The 18,638-nt window shown below is 38.6% G+C and overlaps 1 protein-coding gene across 1 annotated transcript in view; it reads right to left on the bottom strand.

Annotated features, from left to right (window-relative positions):
• CACNA2D3 (calcium channel, voltage-dependent, alpha 2/delta subunit 3) overlaps positions 1-18,638 on the bottom strand; it is an 869,108-nt gene that overhangs the window by 41,386 nt on the left and 809,084 nt on the right. The window contains exons 34-35 of the mRNA XM_012643362.1: positions 17,931-17,986; positions 9,622-9,733 (exon numbers count right to left, since the gene is read on the bottom strand). Of these exons, the coding sequence (XP_012498816.1) occupies positions 9,622-9,733; positions 17,931-17,986 (168 nt within the window). The remainder of the gene's footprint in view (positions 1-9,621; positions 9,734-17,930; positions 17,987-18,638) is intronic.

The raw sequence follows: 18,638 nt of genomic DNA, 5'->3' as shown, positions 1-18,638 counted from the left end.
CAAATGCCCAGAAAATATGGGCTGAGTTGTTTTTGATTGCTGTTTGAATAACAGATTAATTTAATAATCAGTGGGATATTGAATGACGAAAATTATTGGTTAGAGTGGCCAAACCACCAACCCTAATGACATTCTTATGTAAATTCTTATTTTCTTTTAGGCTCCTGCATTCTTAATAAACCCTATATTTTTCAAATCCTTTTTTAAACATTTTATACTGTCCCTCTGTGTCATAACATATCTGTTTATGCTATAGACAGATAAATGTCCACTTTTGGAGTTGCCAATTTTTAGGTTTCTATTTAGAGCAACTGAGTCACCTCTTGATGTGTTTTCCATGTAAAACCATCTAGCGATTCTGGAAACACGATACAGAAATGGAGTCAGGAGCAGCCTGACTTTAGCCTTCAAAGATCTTTGAAGACCAAAAAGACTTCTACTATATGGCCAGAGCCACCTGCCATGGTTTCCTGAGTTCTAGCAAAATGTTTAGACACCAGGGTCTTCTGATCTCTTCTAAGAGATGGGCAGATTGTTAATGGCAGTCCAAGAGCAAACTGCAATTAAGCATGTTCCCGTGGGAAGTTCTTTGGGATTGCTGCTCTATGGTTTGCCATTGCTTGTGGAGGAAAGTAATCGCTGCCTTGAGACTGGTTTGTAATGGACACAGTTTTGTATGTTCTATTGCGGAAGGCGAGATGTTTTTCTATGAAAAAGATCTTAGTGCGTAATTTCTGAAATACTGTAATTTTCACCAAACTCAGTTTCCAGCTCATTCCTCGCCAATTGCTGTAGAATTGTGTTATTTTTGAATGTCATTGCCCCTGACCTGAAGTTACCTACAAAGTTGGTCAAAAATTAGTAACTGTCATATAGAACTAGATGTGAAAAATCTCATTCTTTCCAAGCAAAAGTTGACAAATTTCGATGTGAATTAAATATAAAGCACATATGCAAATTTGGCTTTCTTGTTGCCACCAGTCACGCTGGTCATTGTACTGGAACATCTGTGGGCTTCCAAAAGGGAAAGAAGACAAAACCCAAATAACATTATTTTCCTCCTTAACATTCTGCATTCCAAGAATGCAAAGATTATACAAAATGCAAAATAATATCTTCACAAATACTCAGATGTATCTTCTAATAAATTCCATTTCATAAAATGGAACAAGGAAGGACAGAGAGAAAGGGATATGTGAAAAACAGTAAAAGTGCTCAATTCTTTAAAAGTGCCCAAAGAAACCACCCATGACTCTGTTTTTTTCTGTTACATGAACATTATATTAATATCATATTTTTATATCACAGGTTTTATAATACACCCTTCACAAAGATTTTTGAATTAGAAATAAAACTAGTTTTAAACTGATTTCTCATCTAAGTAATTACTAAATTGATCTGTTCATTTCTAATCCCTGAAAAGAAGAGGAGGAAGAGAAACAAATGAATGTTTTGCTCTGTGGGGACCAGAGCGTATGTGTGCTGGGGGTGGGGGGGAAGGAAGGGACCGAGGGCTGGCAAAGGGGCTGTCTGAATCAGGAGTTTCTGTTTCAAGAGGCCACCACTGTCACTGCTCTTGCTGTCATTTCTCTCATCATCTGGAATCTGATCTTTTTTTCCTCCTCTCCTTAAAACCTTTCCTATTCCATACTGGTGCCGGGGCATTTGAAGTCCTTCAAAGGACAGTTCTCTTTGACAGGAGCAAAAGGGCAACACGCCTTGGCCCTTGATCATTTCTTGTATCCTCTCTCATCTCTCCTCACCTGCAATTCTATGTTCCAGCTTCTCTGAATAATGTGTTGAAAAAAACTCACTTTCTCTCGGCTCCAATACGCTCTTCCCTCTACCTGGATATGCTTACCTTGATCTCCCTCATCCTGGTGGTCTTGCATTAGGTGCTATTTCTTCCAGGGAGCCTTTCTTGACCACCCAAACCTCCCTTCTGCGCTCCTGTGAGGCATTTATACTCGAATCACGACACTGACCATGGAGTATTGAAATTGCCCAGTTACTTGTCTGCAAACCCCACGAAGGCAGGAATCCTCTGTGTCTCATTCACGGCTGTCTCCTCAAAGTGGAGCCCAGTGTCTGGGATATGACAGATGATCAAGAAGTGTTTACGTAAGTCCTGAGCTATCTTTAAAGTTTTTCCTAAGGCCCTATTTTGTTTTCTGAGCTAATTCTTTAGAGATCACCTTCAAGGTCATTAATATATCAGCCCTCATATTTTATTAACTAAATTGCCATCTCACAAATTAGTGATTTGAAACAGGCAAGATCTACGGTGGTAGAAATCAAGAGATGTTAGAAATCTTATGTTAAACGGGGGCTGTGCTTAGAAGGGGAGAGGTGTGAGGGGCTTCTGAGGAGCTTGAGATGTCATTCCACTTCTCAACCTGAGTGCTGGTTAGACAGGAGTGTCCGCTTTATGAAAATTAACTAAGCTGCAAACTTACAGTTTAGACACTTTTCTATATCTGTTATACTTCAGTCAAAAGTTTACTACAAAAAAAAATAAAGAACAAAAAAAGAAAAGGAAAGAAAAAGCACAAGTCCCCACTTCTCTCCCTACCTATACCCCTGAGTCTTACTGCTTGGCCCTGCAGCGTGTGACTGAGCCGCCGGGCGGTGGTCTTGAAATAAAGCTTTGAAAGGAAAATCCTCCCAAGCCTGCCATGTCTTTTCATTGCTGCAGCAAACTGTGCAAGGCCTTACTCAGCTTCCCCATCTCCTGTGAGTCTTCAGCCCAGCATGGAATTGTCTGAAACAAACTAGTCATGACTGGTGTAAATGCCCTCAGCTTCAACTTTGTATCTTACCCACCTTTGTGTTTCTCAACATACCAGCGCAGTTTCTAGACCACAGCAGGAATGCAGTGACCACCTATTCCTAGTCAATGAAAGATGTCTTTACTTTGAAATCCTTAGGTCACTTACTTTAGTCAAACTGCATTCGTATCTTTGGTTTCTAATAAGGAAAAATACTGGTAATCCCCTCTGTTGGTTCTATTTGTTTTCTTACTTAGAATAGAAACAAGCACCCTAACTTACTCTACTAAATATAATTGTCTGTTATTCACTGAGAGATATTGACCACTTCATAGAGTTTGTAGTTATGATGATTGGGGATATAATATCCATTTGGTCAAAAAAGTTCTTCTCAATTGTTATAAAATCAGTGGCATCTACTTCACAAAATCATAGAACCATGAATTATCAACAACCCTTAAATCATACATGACCTGTGATCATCTGAGATACAGGTATGTTATACCTCTTTTTTATGGGGAATTCTACAGTAGTGCAATAACATTAGGCTATGAAAAGGAATATTCATATTTTAACTGAGTGATTTAAGGGGGCTATAAACTATATATATAGTTATGTGTTTCAGTCTATTCAGGCTGCTACAACAAAATACCTTAGACTGGGTAATTTATAAATAACAGAAACGTTTTGCTCACAGGTCAGGAGGCTAGGAATTCCAAAATCAAGGCATCAGCAGATTCAGTATCTGGCAAGGGCTCATTTTCTGCTTAAAGATAGGGCCTTCTAGCTGCGTCCTTACATGGCGGAAGGGGCAAACAGCCCCCTCAAGCCTCTTATAAGGGCACAAATCCCATTCATGAGGCCAGAGACTCACACTGGGGATTAGGTTCCAACATATGAATTCTGGAGGGACACCAATATTCAGTCCATAGCATTACACATGCATTAAATGTCGCCATTTACTGAGGACTTACTCTGTTCCAGGAGTTATTCTAAATTCACAACACAAATTTTCTCATTTAGTTCTTACAACAAGCCCATGCTATGCTTACTGTTATTATGTCCCAAATTACCCAGGAAGGAGCTGAGCTTTAGAGAGTTAAGGTTCTTGCCCAAGATCACAGTATAATAATAGAGTTAGGACTCACATTCCAAATACTCTGCTTCCAAAGCTCCTGCACTAACCCACTATACTTGAGTACTTTCTTGTGGTGGCTCTAGAATGTCCCCAGTCAGAAGAGTAAACTGTAACATGGTACATTGGTCAATTGTGGAAGCAATCCTGCTTCAAACACTCAGACAAACTGGATGAAATAACAAAATAGCACAAACATGTTTAAATACAAAAAAGCTTGCAAGAAAAAACACTAAAATTCAACTTTTACATTTACTGCTAAGTATAAAAAAACTGATAATCCGGCACTCTCTGAGGCTCTGAATAGGAAAAACAACATTGCCTACGAGAAATCAAACTTCAAGCCTAAACTACATGCTGCTTAGGAAAAATATTTACCGAAATTATATGGTGCAGAAATTCCTAAATATAAAGACTTACATAATTATTCCCAGGCAGTCAATACTAATAGGGTATGTGATAGAAGCCCAAATGAAAATCTATTATGAAGAGAAACTCAAACTCCATTTTGTTCCAAGAGTAATGATTTTTAATAGTAAAGATCAGTTCACAGTTAAAAATGACAAAATATATGAGCAAATAATCTATCAGGAAAGAAAGCACACAGATGAAAAAAAAGGATTGGTAGCCCCAAAATTTAAACTACTAGAACAATCTTCAAAGGATATTATAATTTGGTACAGAGAAACTAAGAATAAGACTCCATATAAAAGGAAAACATATTTTTAAAAGAGGCAAATAAAACTTCTAGAAATAAAAAGAAAGTCATCCATATTAAAAACTCAATGTATTTTTAAAGCAGCAGACCTGACCTAATCAAAAAAAGTCAGTGAACTGTAATATAAGTTTAAAGAAATTATCCAGAAAAAAGCATATAAACAAAAAGGAATAAATTTATATATAGAATCATTTCAGTGAAATTCCAGAGTATCCAAGAGAGAGTGAACACCGTAAAATCCTTCAGAAAAGGGGAAAATGCCAGACTACTTATGAAGGTGCACAGCTAAGTCAGAAGATAAAGGAATAGCATCTTCAAAATATTTCAGTTTAGATGCTATGGAGTTAGCACTACAGAGTACATATTAAGTTATAAGGCATTTAGACAAAGAATGAGAAAGTTTATCGCACCCAGATAATTCTTGAAAAAATTTCTAAAGTATTATTTTAAAAAAGTAATTTTTTTTTTTTTTTTTTTTTTGAGACAGAGTCTCACTGTGTTGCCTGGGCTAGAGTGCCGTGGCGTCATCCTAGCTCACAGCAACCTCAAACTCCTGGGCTCAAGCGATCCTCCTGCCTCAGCCTCCCGAGTAGCTGGGACTGCAGGCATGCGCCACCATGCCTGGCTAATTTTTTCTATATATTTTTAGTTGTCCAATTAATTTCTTTCTATTTTTAGTAGAGACGGGGTCTCGCTCTTGCTCAGGCTAGTTTCGAACTCCTGAGCTCAAACAATCCGCCCGCCTCAGCCTCCCAGAGAGCTAGGATTACAGGCGTGAGCCACCATGCCCGGCCTAAAAAAGTAATTTTTTTAAAAAGCCATGGTGAGTAAACTGGTGAAAAAGCAGCTAACCATGTAGGTAGCAACAAGAATAAATTATTTAGTGGGTTACAAACACAGTAGAACTAAAATGTTAAAAAAATATATATGAAAGAGATGAGAGGTAGTCCAAGTTGAAGGCTTCTAAGTTTTTGTTCTGGAGGAGGGAGGAGTTCCTCACCAATTGAAACATGTTAAAAAGACTAAGTACGAAAAGAATAGAAGGTATACTTTACATGCTATTATAATAAGGGAAAAAGGATTAGAGAAAACTCAACCAATCCAATAGAAGGCAAAGAAGCAAAGAAAAAACATGGGAAATACAAAGCATATAAAATGATGGTAGAAATAATGCAAACTTGTCAGTAAGCACAATAAATTTTAAAAGATTAAATTCTACCAGATAATAGACATAATAAAATGTCAAATCCAGCTACATTCTATTTATAAAACAAAATCCCAGCAAAAAAAGAAAAAATAAGGGTTGAAAATAGAGGTGAGGGGAAAATATGCCTAGGAAATATTGCCAAAGAAGAGCTAACGTACCTACACTATTAGCAAACCAAGTAGACATTAGGGCACAAAGCACTTTCATGTACAAAGAGGTTTATTACACAGTGATAAAAGGAGGGATTTATTAGGAAGCTGTAATAGTCTTGAACAGGAATGTCTGTAGTAATATAACTTCAAAATATAGAAAGCAAAATGAATTGAATGGTATGAAGTGGTTGAAAAATCCATAATCCTGGTGAGAGATTAACTGACATCTAAAATAGAATGAATAAAAAAGGGAAGGTTTTCCAGCAGTGATAGCAGTTCTGAGGAAAACAAAAGAAAAAAGAAAAGAAAAAAAATAAGAAGAAAAAAAAAAGGGAAGGTTTGAAACACAATTAACACAGTTGGTCCAATGGATATATATTGATCCCTATACTCAGTTATGAGCTAATGTAGCTTGCTTTCAAAAACACATAGACAAATACTAGAATACAAAGCAAGTTTCCACACATACTTAAAAATGTGTTATACAGATCACAGGACCATTTAGTCAGACATAAATAATAAAAAAGTTAGCCTCATCACCCATATAGTAGGAAATTTTAAAACACTAAGAATTTACAGATAAAAATGGTAAAAATCAGAAAATTGTTAGAACTGAATAATGATGAAAGCCTTATAGATTAAATTTATGGAGATACACTGGAATGCAGAGAGAAATTTGCACAAGTGCATATGTCTATATCTATAGATAAAAACAAAGCTGAAAAGCTAAGCATCAAACACAAAATGTTAGAAAATAAAAAAACAGGGTCAACCCCCAAAACATAGAAGAAAGACAAAACAAACATATCTTTGGCAGTGTGGAGAGGGAGAGATGGAGGGAAGGAAGCAGGAAGAGAGAGAGAAGAAGGAAGAGGAGAGAGAGAGAGAGAGAGAGAGAGAGAGAGAGAGAGAGAAAATCAACTAAAAACAGTTAAAAGGGGCAAAATCACAAATATGGTAGCATTTTTAATCAAAAGAGAACACTATTAACAAATTCATGTAATAAACTTAAAAGTGAGATGATGTAGGTAATTTTCTAAGATATATAATCCCCAAAATCATTTCAAAAAGAAATAGAAAATCCAGAAATATCTAACCAAAAAGAAACTAATTTAGTACTTGTAAATTTACACACACACACAAATACCATTAGTCACTGATAACTTTTATGGGTTTTACCAACTCTATAAGAAACAGACACTGTTATTCCATCTTATATGAAATGGTACAAATATTAAGAAAGAGAGAAATTCTCTAAGTAATTTTGTGACAATAAAATGACCTTAATAGCAAAGGCAAATTACAGTTCAAGAAGGAAAAAACATAGCCACTTTCCTTTTTAAGCATAGATATGAAAATTCATAGTATAATACGACCAAAATGAATTTAGCAATATATTTAATATGTTTTTACACTTTTTTTTGTAATCATGACAGTGAAGTTCCACCTGGGAAAGCAAGTATGTTTTCACATTGTACAACCTATCTTCTATAAAAGATACTTATATAGTTTTATAATTAAAATTTTAAAAAAATGTATCAATGTGTCTCATCATATTAAAAAATTAAAGAAAATTATTTTAGTAAAAGATATAGAAATTTTTTTAATAAAGTTCAACATCCATGAAGGTTTCGAACAATAAAAATAGCAACAAAAACTCCTGCAGAAGTTTTCTTTAACCTAATAATAAATGGTTAAATACCAAAAACTTATAGCAATTCTGGAAATGAATAATAGTGATGGTTGCATAACATTGTGAACGTACTTAATGCCCTTATATGCTTTAAAATGGTAAATTTATATTCTTTATGTTTTACTACAATTAAAAATAACTCCGCTAGCCAGCATTATACTGAACATGTGATTATTAGAAGTACTTCCTTTAAATCAAGAATGAGATACGGTTGCCTAATCTCATTGCTTCTATTCAACAATGTATCAGAAAGTCCAGTACAATGAAAGACAAAACAATACTTAAGTATGGAGATAAGAAAGGAAAATTTTCATAAATGATATAGTGTCTATGCAAAAATTCCAAGCATCTATATACAAACTATTAGATCTCAAGGAGCATTTAGCAATTTGTTGATTGTAATATTCAAAATACAAAAATCAGTGTTGTTCTCACATGCTAGTAATTGCAAATTAGAAAAGTAGTTTTAAATATATACTATTTATGATTAAAAAAATTATAGGCTGTCTAGATATAAATATAATATAAATAAAGTCATAAAACTGTATTAAAAGGCATAGCAAAAGACATGTAAATAAAGAGATATACTTAGTTTATTAATGGGAGTATAATATTATAAAAGATAGCCATTGTCTTCAAATTAATCTATAACTTACAGCAATTTTAATCAAAACCCTATCAGAATTCATGGAAATTAACAGGCTGATTCCAAAATTAACAGGACAGAGTAAAGAGCCAAGAATAACCAAGACAACTTAGAAGAAGAATAAGGAAAGGATACTTGTTCTCCTAAATGCCAAGCCATATTATAAAGGTATAATAATTAAAGAGACATGGTATTGACATAGGTATTAACAAACCATAAAATCTGGAAACATCTGCATATAGATGGGCACTTAGCCCATGACATAGGTGTCTTAACAAACTGTTGGGAAAATAAAGACTATTCAATAAAAAGTGTGAATTAACTGGCCACTTATATGGAAAAGGACTAAATTAGAATTCCACCTCATGCCACATACACAAATTCCAGAGGGATTAAAGTTCTTAATGTAAAGGCAACACATTAAAGTATTCAGAATAAAAATAGAGAATATTATCATGATCTTAGGGCAGAGGAGAATTTTTTAATCAAAGCACAGAATGTACAGATCATAAAAGTATAAATTACACTATATTAAAATAAAAATGAAGAAAAAAAAAACTATGCATTGTGTGCTTGTAGTCCCAGCTACTCAAGAAGCTGAGGCAGGAGGATCGTGTGAGCCCAGGAGTTCAAGACCAGCCTGGGCAATATAACAAAACCCTGTCTCTGAGGCAAAAAAAAAGGCATCTATAAAAAGTGAAGAGGCAGACATGGAATAGAAAGACCCATATATAATATAATGCATACAACTGTAGAGAAATAATGTCCGAAACAGAACGGACACCCAACAGGGAACTTCCAATTGGAATAAGGAGGCCAGAAACCCCAAATGATCAATAAAAACATTAATAGAGGCAAATCCTCATTAGTAACCAGGGGAAATATATATTAAACCACTGAGAAACCATTCCCAATGCATCAGATTTGGGTGAATCATGAAGGCTTGGTGCTTTCAATAAAGATACCTAAGAATATTCCTGCAATAGCCAGCTGAAATTGCCAACTGTCAACTGGGAAAATACCAATTAGGACTTCGTCCAAACATCAACAAACTGGACTAAAAATCTGTATTCCGGGATCCATTTTCATACATTGTGAATGCTTCCCAACCTCTAGATGATCTAACAAAACCAAGTGATATTTCTTCCAAGCTGATAGAAATCCTTCCCTAGAGGGCAGCCATGTTTCTGTCTCCGAGTGTAATTGTGTGCATATCATCATGCCGTGACACTGACCCATCTGGGAGAGTTCTGTACTGAGCAGAAAGGTGGAGGGGTGGGGATTGAGTGGGGGATGGCTTACTTGGAGCAGTCTTCACAGGCAATGTTCCCTGTGGTCTCCTTGATGGTGCGCTCAGAGACAAAGGCTGGATATTCAGTATCACAAGGCTCCAGGGTCTGTTTCAATTTCTGGGCTGTAGAAATATGGAACGAAAAAAGATAAAGAACCCAAGGCACCGGCTCAATATTGTGACTGGCAATGCACAACAGCTCAGAACGCAGTTCTGCTCCTGCTGCTCTGTGATTTTTCTAGGCACAGCATAATGCATTATTTTCTAATTAGTCAAGTGATTTCATCTGCCAAGCAACTCTATAAGCTATAATTCCTCAAGCAGTTGTGTTGGCTTGATCAGCTATCATTTATGCATCACAAGAATTCTACTTTCTGGGACAACATCAATCACTGGGTCCTCTGACCTCAGACTTACTCAAACTTAGCAACAACACATATGTATATCCGAATAAGTGTATAAAATATAAGTTGTACCATATTATTTAGGGTTAGACAAAGGTCATGATGCAATTGCATGGTTTTATTATAGAAAGAAAATTGAAATATGAAATAGTAAAATACGTAATGTCTTTGAAGCACAGCCATGCACCAAATCCTACTATTATGAAGTTCCTTGTTCAATAATATACCATGTCAGTTTTAAAGCACAAAATAACCCTGGTATGTGGATGAGCACATAGTAGGCGCTCGGTAAAGGCTTGGTGTTGATTAAATTATTTAAACAAGTTATGTCCAGTGGACAAGATCCAAAACCTCTCTAAGCCTCAATTTTCTTATTTGTAAATTGAGGATAATAAAGTTCTATCAAGGGTTGATGTGAGAAGTAAATGAAACAATGTATGTTGAGTATCTAGTACAGTACCTGGAACATAATGAGTGGTAAGTAAATGTCAGGCGATAACAATAATAATAGCAACGGCAATAACAACCATGACAAAAACAACACTAACATTCTAATGGAGCCATTGTGACATTAAAATGATGACAATGATGATAGATACTATAGCATAGTAGTTCAGGGAGAAGACTATGAAATAAGAGAAGTTTGGAGTATGAATCCCTGCTCTGTTGCCTCTAGCTAATCCTCAGTATTCTCATCTATAAAATGGGTATGCTAGTGGTACAGGTACTCTTCATGGGAGGTCTACTCATTAACATTTCCCCAACAGAATGCTCATGGGTTTCCAATAACCCACCCTTTGTAAAAAGCTTTTCACTGGTGTTTTAATATAGAAACAATATATATATTATTTACATTTACAGTTCCAAAACTCAATAGGATTTTAACAAAATGATGTGTGGACAAAGTTTCAAATTATGTTCCAAATACAACTGATTGGATGTCAGAACCATGGGTAGATATTTTGTAGACTGTCCATCTGGGATGCTGCTAGCACTGCGTGAGCCATTAGTGCCACTGCATGCAAAACAACTGTTCAGTAACAACCAAATAATTATCCAGTGATCAGGAACCCATGCCAAGCATTTATATCCTAACATCATTGTTTCTTATATATGGGCTTTTCACTGAACTTTAATTATTTTGAGGAAATTGGTTGGGAGTTTGAGGTTGGAGCATAATGCATTGTAAATTTTCTTATTTAAAACAAAAGAAAGTAGACTCTGAATCAGCTTTTTGAGTCAGAACATGTGATTTTCAGGAACTGGATATTCAGTATCACAGTTAAGGAGAGATGCCTATAGTAACCTCACGGGATTGTTCTGAAGAATAAATAAACTAAAGCTTGTGCAGCTCATAACAGTGTGAAGCACACACACACTTTCACCCACATGCATGCGCACACACACACACACACACACACACACACAGCCTTCATGAAATGCTAGTCCTTAGGGAGTGTTACCACCTACATGCCAGAGCTGGCTAGTTGTGTAGTAGCCAGGAGCACAAATTCCAGGGGGTGATCCTGCTACGGCTGTGTGACATCAGGTGAATTTTTAACTTTTCTACACCTCAGTGTCCTCAACTGCAAAAGGGAAATAACAGTAACGAGCTCATATGGTTGCTAAAGAATCAAATGAATTACACGGAAAGTAACCGGCACATCGTGAGTGCTATTTAAGTGTATGTTCTTAATACCACCACGACTTCTATGCATTCATGTTATTTTCTTATGTCACTGGTCCTCCAATCGCCAGCCTTTTTAAGCTATTGCATTTTGGTAGAAAAGCCAAGCAGATGCTGCCTCCCTGCCCTCCCTGCTCTCTGACTCCACTGCCTATATGGTGCTGGTAGTTGTTATTCTACCAACACTAGGCCAGGTCGCAGACACTGGCCCCCGTACCCGGGTGTTAAATGCCTGCTGAATACATGAATGATTCTTCTGAATGGTATTTTTCAAGCAAACAAAATGGACAAGAAAATGCTAGAAGCTCAGTCCCTTATGACAAACTGCTTGCTGTCCAGGTGGAAGGTAAGGTGATTTTCTATGTTCCAGGCCTGACAGTAACAACACAGATAGGCACTTGGTGACAATGCCATTTTCTTCCCAATTCTTTTTCCTCTGTTTTGTAAGGAGGACATCTTTGTTTGATACCAGGAAGTTTTTTTACCATGTTTCTTTCCTTTTTCTTTCTTTCTTTCATTTGCTCTTCTCTCCTTTTAATCTGGGGAGACCAAACACAAAGCTCATAGTATCTGGCTACAATTTGGTAACACTTTTCATGTTCATGGTTCTTATTTTTACAATTGATTTCTCTATATGGCAAGTGACTCTGATTTTCAATTTAAGACACTTCATTTTCATATTTAAATTACTAGAATTCCAAAAAGTGAGTCCATTAAAATAAAATAAAGATTAGGTATACTAGAGCACAGGTTATAAATGGATATGGCACAAACATGCGAACGACGTATAAAAACCTAACAATGGCAACGGCTAAATTTATTAAGAAATTGCTGTGTGCCAGATGCTGTTCTGCTTTATATGTAACAATTTATTTAATAGGAAAACATGGCACTATCAAAAAATAAACTGTGAAGTATGAACAATTGTTATCTCTGTTCTGCAGAAGGTGAATGGAGGAGAGAGGACCGGCGTAAACTGCCCAGATTCATACATTCAGCATGTGGCAGAGCCAAAATGTGACCTTGAGTCATCTGGCTCCAGCATGTATGTGCTTAACTGCTCTGTGACGTTTGGCCAATGAAAAAAAATAAGAAAGGTCTTTGGGTCAGGCTAAGATAGGCAGCACACAGGATTTAAATAAGCCTGATAATTGCACCATCTCTAATTCCAATTGTCTGGGCCCAGTTACAATGGAATGAGTCCAATGTTCTCAATGGCCAGACTCATTTGGCTCTGATCCTTTCTGGAGATGAAATTCTTTTTCCTCTGACAACTGTAGGGCATCCCATGCTGATGTGGTGATAAACTGTTGAGTCTATTTGTAGCATAACTGTAGATTGGCTGGAAGTTGCTCGATGTGCTTTTGGGAAGCACATGAATTATCATACAAAACCGTGGCCACATTTAATCTAAATAACACAGCTTCATATGAAGACTTTTCTTTGTCTAGAGTGCTATAGAAAACACCACATGTCTATGCCACTCACTACTGTTTATCTAGGGAATTTCAAACCAATAACCAGGGCTGCCAGCAACCTATTGGTTACTGAATTTTAACTCCTAGGCATTCATATCTCACCATCTTACAAAGGTGTACATACACGAGGATCATGGAGCTCCGCTGGGCTGATTCCTTCCTTTTCCAGAAGGGAAAACTGAGGCTCAGAAAGTAGACACAGCCTGCCTTGAGTCTCACAGAGAGTGTCTCATCACAATCCTCATTCGCTTAAACAGCAGACCACTAACACCACCATTTTCATAGCCGACACTCACTACGTGCCAAATATGGTGCTGGGACCTCTGCAGGGACACAATGTTCATCACCACGCAGTAAGCAAGGCCCTGCTGCTATCCCATTGTGCAGATGAAGAAACTAAAGCTCAGAGACATTAAGATGCTGCCCAAAGTCACCCTGCAGTGAGTGGTGGAGTCCAGATGCAAGCCCAGGCACTCCCACCCTGGAGCCCTCACTCCGCACCACCACAGAGCACACTGCCCTGCCTCCCGCCCCAGTTCCACTGGAGATGTCACCGTGACCTATCACTCACTCACAGCAAAGCACCCAATGGAGCATCTGCACAATAGAATTTCTTTAATTTCCCCTTAGCAACAAATGTCCCTGATGAGAATAACTGACTTGGGTTCACAGTAATTATGTGCAGACAATTGGGAATGAATAGATTTGCCATTTGAAAAGCCTTCCTCTTTTTTTGTCTCTGTGAATGCACCCCCATTCACAACCAGGTGCCAGCAAGCTCCATTCTCTTTGTGCAACTTCACCAAAATGATACCTTTGTGATAATCAAGCAGAAATGGGCTTCCACAGTCCCCTTCATTAAGGAAATGAAGCAGATAAACAGTGTAATTATGGATTCCATTTTTAGCTAAAACAAAGATGTATGTCTCAGCTCTGGGTCTTTATCTAGCGAGGGAATGGTAAATTTAGAATGAAGAAACCTTGTACGCCAATATTGTATGGTGCCTGAAACTTTCCTCTCCTTACGCTGACTGTAGGATTTGCATTCATATTTAATAAGCTATCCCAATGACGGCAATCCTATGGATGAATTCATTCACCTCCATCTGACTTAGTTGCTTCATCTATATGATGGAAAAACTCATACTCATGCCCAGGAGAGGGCGGAAGGCTTGAGTGAGATAATTGCTGTCTATGGCCATACCACCCTGAATGCACCGGATCTCATCTGATCTTGGAAGCTAAGCAGGGTCAGGCCTGGTTCTTGCTTGGATGGGAGACAATTCTTGTGGAGCACCTGGCTCAACATGTGAACTTAAAGAAGGGCAGAGCCCGCAGCTCCACCGTCGTCTAGCTGAGGGGCAGGCCTTGCCTTAGGTCCGCGTCCACTGTCAGTTAGCTGTCTGACTCAGAGAGGTCTGGTGACAAATTCTAGCAATACCCACCTCTCGGGTATGTTGAAGGGATTTGAAGATAATGTACGTGTCAGATCTCTGGAAATGGCAAAGCAGTACACCATGTGTCAGCAACGTCATTATTTGACAAAAACGTTCTACAGTCTGTGGAGAGGAGGTCTCACAGTCTGGCAGTGGAGTGAGAGGACTTACTGAAATTATCTGTGAACGGTCTTTTTAAAAATCTCCCTAAGACAGGAAACAGAGAACTAAAGCATCACATTATTCCTCGTAGCTAAAGCTTCGACCACTGCTGGTCCAGCTGTGGGGTGGCGGGTGGAATTTCAAAATGGGAACCTTCACTACTTAATGATTGCAGAGACCACTCCCTCCTCCCTTATTCATTGTCCCCTATCCTACACCCCTTGGTCCAGGCCAGGGTTTCTCAGCAGTGGCACTACTGACATTTTGAGTAGGATACTTCTTTGTTGTGTGGGCTTTTCTGTGTGTTGCAGGACGTTTAGCATCATTCCTGGCCTCTACCCACTAGATTCTAGTTATGAGGCCCTCCCTGAGTTATGACAACCAAAAATGTCTCCAGACATTGCAATGCCCCCCTTCCACCTCCACCAATGGAAAACCACTGCTCTAGGCAAAGATCACAATGACTGGTGCTCAACAAAAACTCCCAGCTAATTGTTGTCAAATCTGCAGGAATAAGACAAGACTATGGGTAGAAACCTGTGGTGGCAGGTCATGGGGAAGGGTACTAGGTAAAGGTGAGAGTGAGGGGGTTGGGAGAGGAGGTTGGCGTGAAGAAGAGGGAGCATCTTCATCAGGTGTGAAGAACGCCAAAAAATAAACCACTGCTGACGACCAGCCCACTGCCCTCAGCACTGCACACGCTCCTAAGAAATGGTCCGATGTCTTAGCCAAAACCACCACCACCCAAAACAGGAGCACTCCACCACGGGCAAGCCCATGGAGTACTTGCACATGGGCTTTGCATGTATTGCATAATTCATGTCTCACAACCACATTATGTCTACTGTTTCCTCTGTTGACAAATGAGGAAACCAAAGCCCAGAGAGACCAAGTGACTCGCCCAGGACCTCACAGCTAGCAAGAAGTAGAAAAAGGCTGCCTGACTTCAAAATCAGGGCACTCAATCACTAAGCTAAACCAGGCTAAACAGCGCACAGCCTCATTCAGAGGGAACGGGGATAAACAAGCCCCGATTTAGTAGGTTCCTTCTCATCTTTCTTTGCCAAATCACGCGCAATTTTAACAAAAGCAAGTTCACGCCATAGGTAAAATTTTCTTCTGAGGATATGATATTCTTGTTTTCCTAACTCACATTTTGGTCTCTGTTTATTGACGCCCCGTTTCCCATACTGATTGCCAACCCTGTTTAACTCAACACTCTTTCCCCCCAACTTCTTGTCTTTTTGGTGCACATAGAGCTTTGCATCTTGGGTTTTGTTTTGTTTTGCTATATCACTTAATTTCACAAACATTTTTGTTTCAACAGAAAGTTTTCAGAAACAGAGTAATATGCCTTTCTGTGAATGGGTTGTAATTTATTTTCAAATGGACTTTATTATTAGACATTTAAAGAGTTAGCAGTATTTACAATCATAAATTCCCTAGTGATGATCATCCTGTCCTAGAAACCTTTGTTCCCACCTCAGTTTATTTCCTTAGGCTAAATTTCTAGAAGTGGGATTTGGGGTACTTACTACCATTCAGAACTGGTGCTAACCCAGCAGGGAGGGGCAAGGATTGGGCCCAAGTCCTGGGGGTCACCAGGATGCTGAGTGTGTGTGGATGAGAGCAGAGCACAGGGGTCCTGCTCCACTGGCCTGTCAGCTTCCCAGGGCAGAGCCAAGCCTGGAGACACGTGCAGCAGATTCACTGTCATCAGAGGCCACTCTGCGCAGACATCAGCACGTGTAGGACTAGAAGTTAGAGAGTTCCTGGATTCGGGCAAAATGGGCCTATTTGTAAGTTACACAGCAATGACTGCAGTGACTCTAATGGTCATGTCTGGCACAAGAAATATTTGTTATGGTATTTAATAAGCAAAGATTAAGCACCTACTATGTGCTAAGCACCAGGTGCTAAGAGATAGTAAGGCTTAAGACATAGCTCCTACCATCAAGGCATTCCGGTTTAGTGTAAAACACACACACAAACTGAGGCAATAAGGGTGGGGAAGAGCTGGGATCATGTGTGATGTGGGTGGGCAGAAGCAAGAAGGAAATGGCGCTAAGTCTGCCTGGGAGAATTGAGGGAATCCTCACAGACTGGGTCTTTAGGGAAAGGAAAGGGAAAGTCAGATTAAAATACAGCCAGCACTGGGGGGAATGCTGATACGTGACCAACCGATCTCTTTGTAAGAGACAGATATTAAAAATAGTAAGAAGTATAGCAGTGTGTTAGTTCCTGGCATCAAGACAATGAGCATGAGTAAAGGAAGGAAAGAAAGAACAGAGAATATCTGAGAAACAGCAAGTGACTGGGCAGGCTGGGGCAGACCGCTCGGAGACAGCTCTCATTAAGGAGCATTAGTTTTTTTTTTTTTTTATAGGCAATCATCATTGTCCTGTTCAACATTGTCATCACCATTATAATTACGGCTACCATTTTTTGAGGACTTATTATGTTCCAGTCACTGTGGTCAGCATATAACATGATTTAGCTTATCATTACACACACACACACACACACACACACACACACACACACAACTTCCTAAGAAATAAATTTTATTTTCCCCATTGTGCTTAGTATGGGGAAACAGCCTTGGAGAGAGATCAGCTAACTTGTCAAAGGCCAGTCTCTGAGCCAGGACTCAAACCCATACTGATCTAACTCCACAACTCATGCCTCTAAAAGTCTCTCCTAATTACTGCTAAATCATTAAAGGCATTTGAGCAGGGAGGGTAATATCATCAGATTTATGTTTTATGAGAGTAGTTGTGAAAACAAAAATAAGGTAGCTATCCATTCATTCAGCCTGAGACATAGGCAACATGTCTGTCTCCTTCAGATTTTTAGCACAGCACGTGAGCTTTCTGAGGAATTTACCTTTGCAATGTATGACCTCAAAGCCTTAGTTAAGGAAATAGGTCAAAATGTATGTTCAACATGGGCCGAATGAAGCCTGTTGAATTTTTTGTCAGACTGGACGGTTCGACACTTAGCACAAAGGGTGGCTTTTTGTTGACAAAGCTGAAAAATCATCACTTTGTCCTGGGGAGTTTTATGCAAGCCAGCACATCCCTGATGAAAAGTAGCCAGTGAACCCAGGGTTTATCACTCTGAGCTAGAAAATAGAAACCAGTCACTGCTTACCTTTAGCTGTCATATCAGAGTGCCACCAACTGCAGAGGTTAAATTCCACCAGAAACCTAAACAGATCGTGGAAAAGCCCAGTGTTACTTAGTCATCCATGTTCTGAACAGAACAATGACATTCTGTGTTATTTAGCATTGCTCACCTCATTTGAAAGAATAACATCACAATTTGGAGATATCAACATGGTTTGTTGAGTTACCACCAAATTTTCACCAGGCTTTATCTTACACGTGAAAGGCTATTTTATCCCCAGTGCCAGCCAGACCCCGAGAGCAGCTTTCCCTAGACTCAGAGACTCCTAGCTGTGGAACACCCTGCTGGATGGGCTGAAATAGTTTTCTAGTTATTGTTCACTCATCATTTGTGATTAATACCATCTAGTTTGATTCCTCAGTAGACAGCCAATTTCTAAAGGGCTTTTCCTGCCTTGGTTCAGAAATACAAATAGAATATTCTCCTCTACCTAGACTATGGTCTGCAGGAATAAAGGATGCTTTCAAAATTTATACTGCAACTCAACCTTGTTTACATCTCTCCCTCTTTGCCTCTCCTCACCCCCGTGTGTGTGTGTGTGTGTGTGTGTGTGTGTGTGTGTGTGTGTGTGAAGACATGAAGCCATGGGACAAACTTCTCTTTATGAAATTATGCTACAATGTAACTTCATAAAAATCAACATTTTTCAATTGCTGGCAAAGAATGCGAAAA

This window comes from Propithecus coquereli, unplaced genomic scaffold, assembly GCF_000956105.1.
Source record: "Propithecus coquereli isolate 6110/MARCELLA unplaced genomic scaffold, Pcoq_1.0 Scaffold1, whole genome shotgun sequence".
Lineage (NCBI taxonomy): Eukaryota > Metazoa > Chordata > Mammalia > Primates > Indriidae > Propithecus > Propithecus coquereli.
Note: the sequence above shows the minus strand (reverse complement) of the source record. Positions and strands in the feature narration are given on the sequence as shown.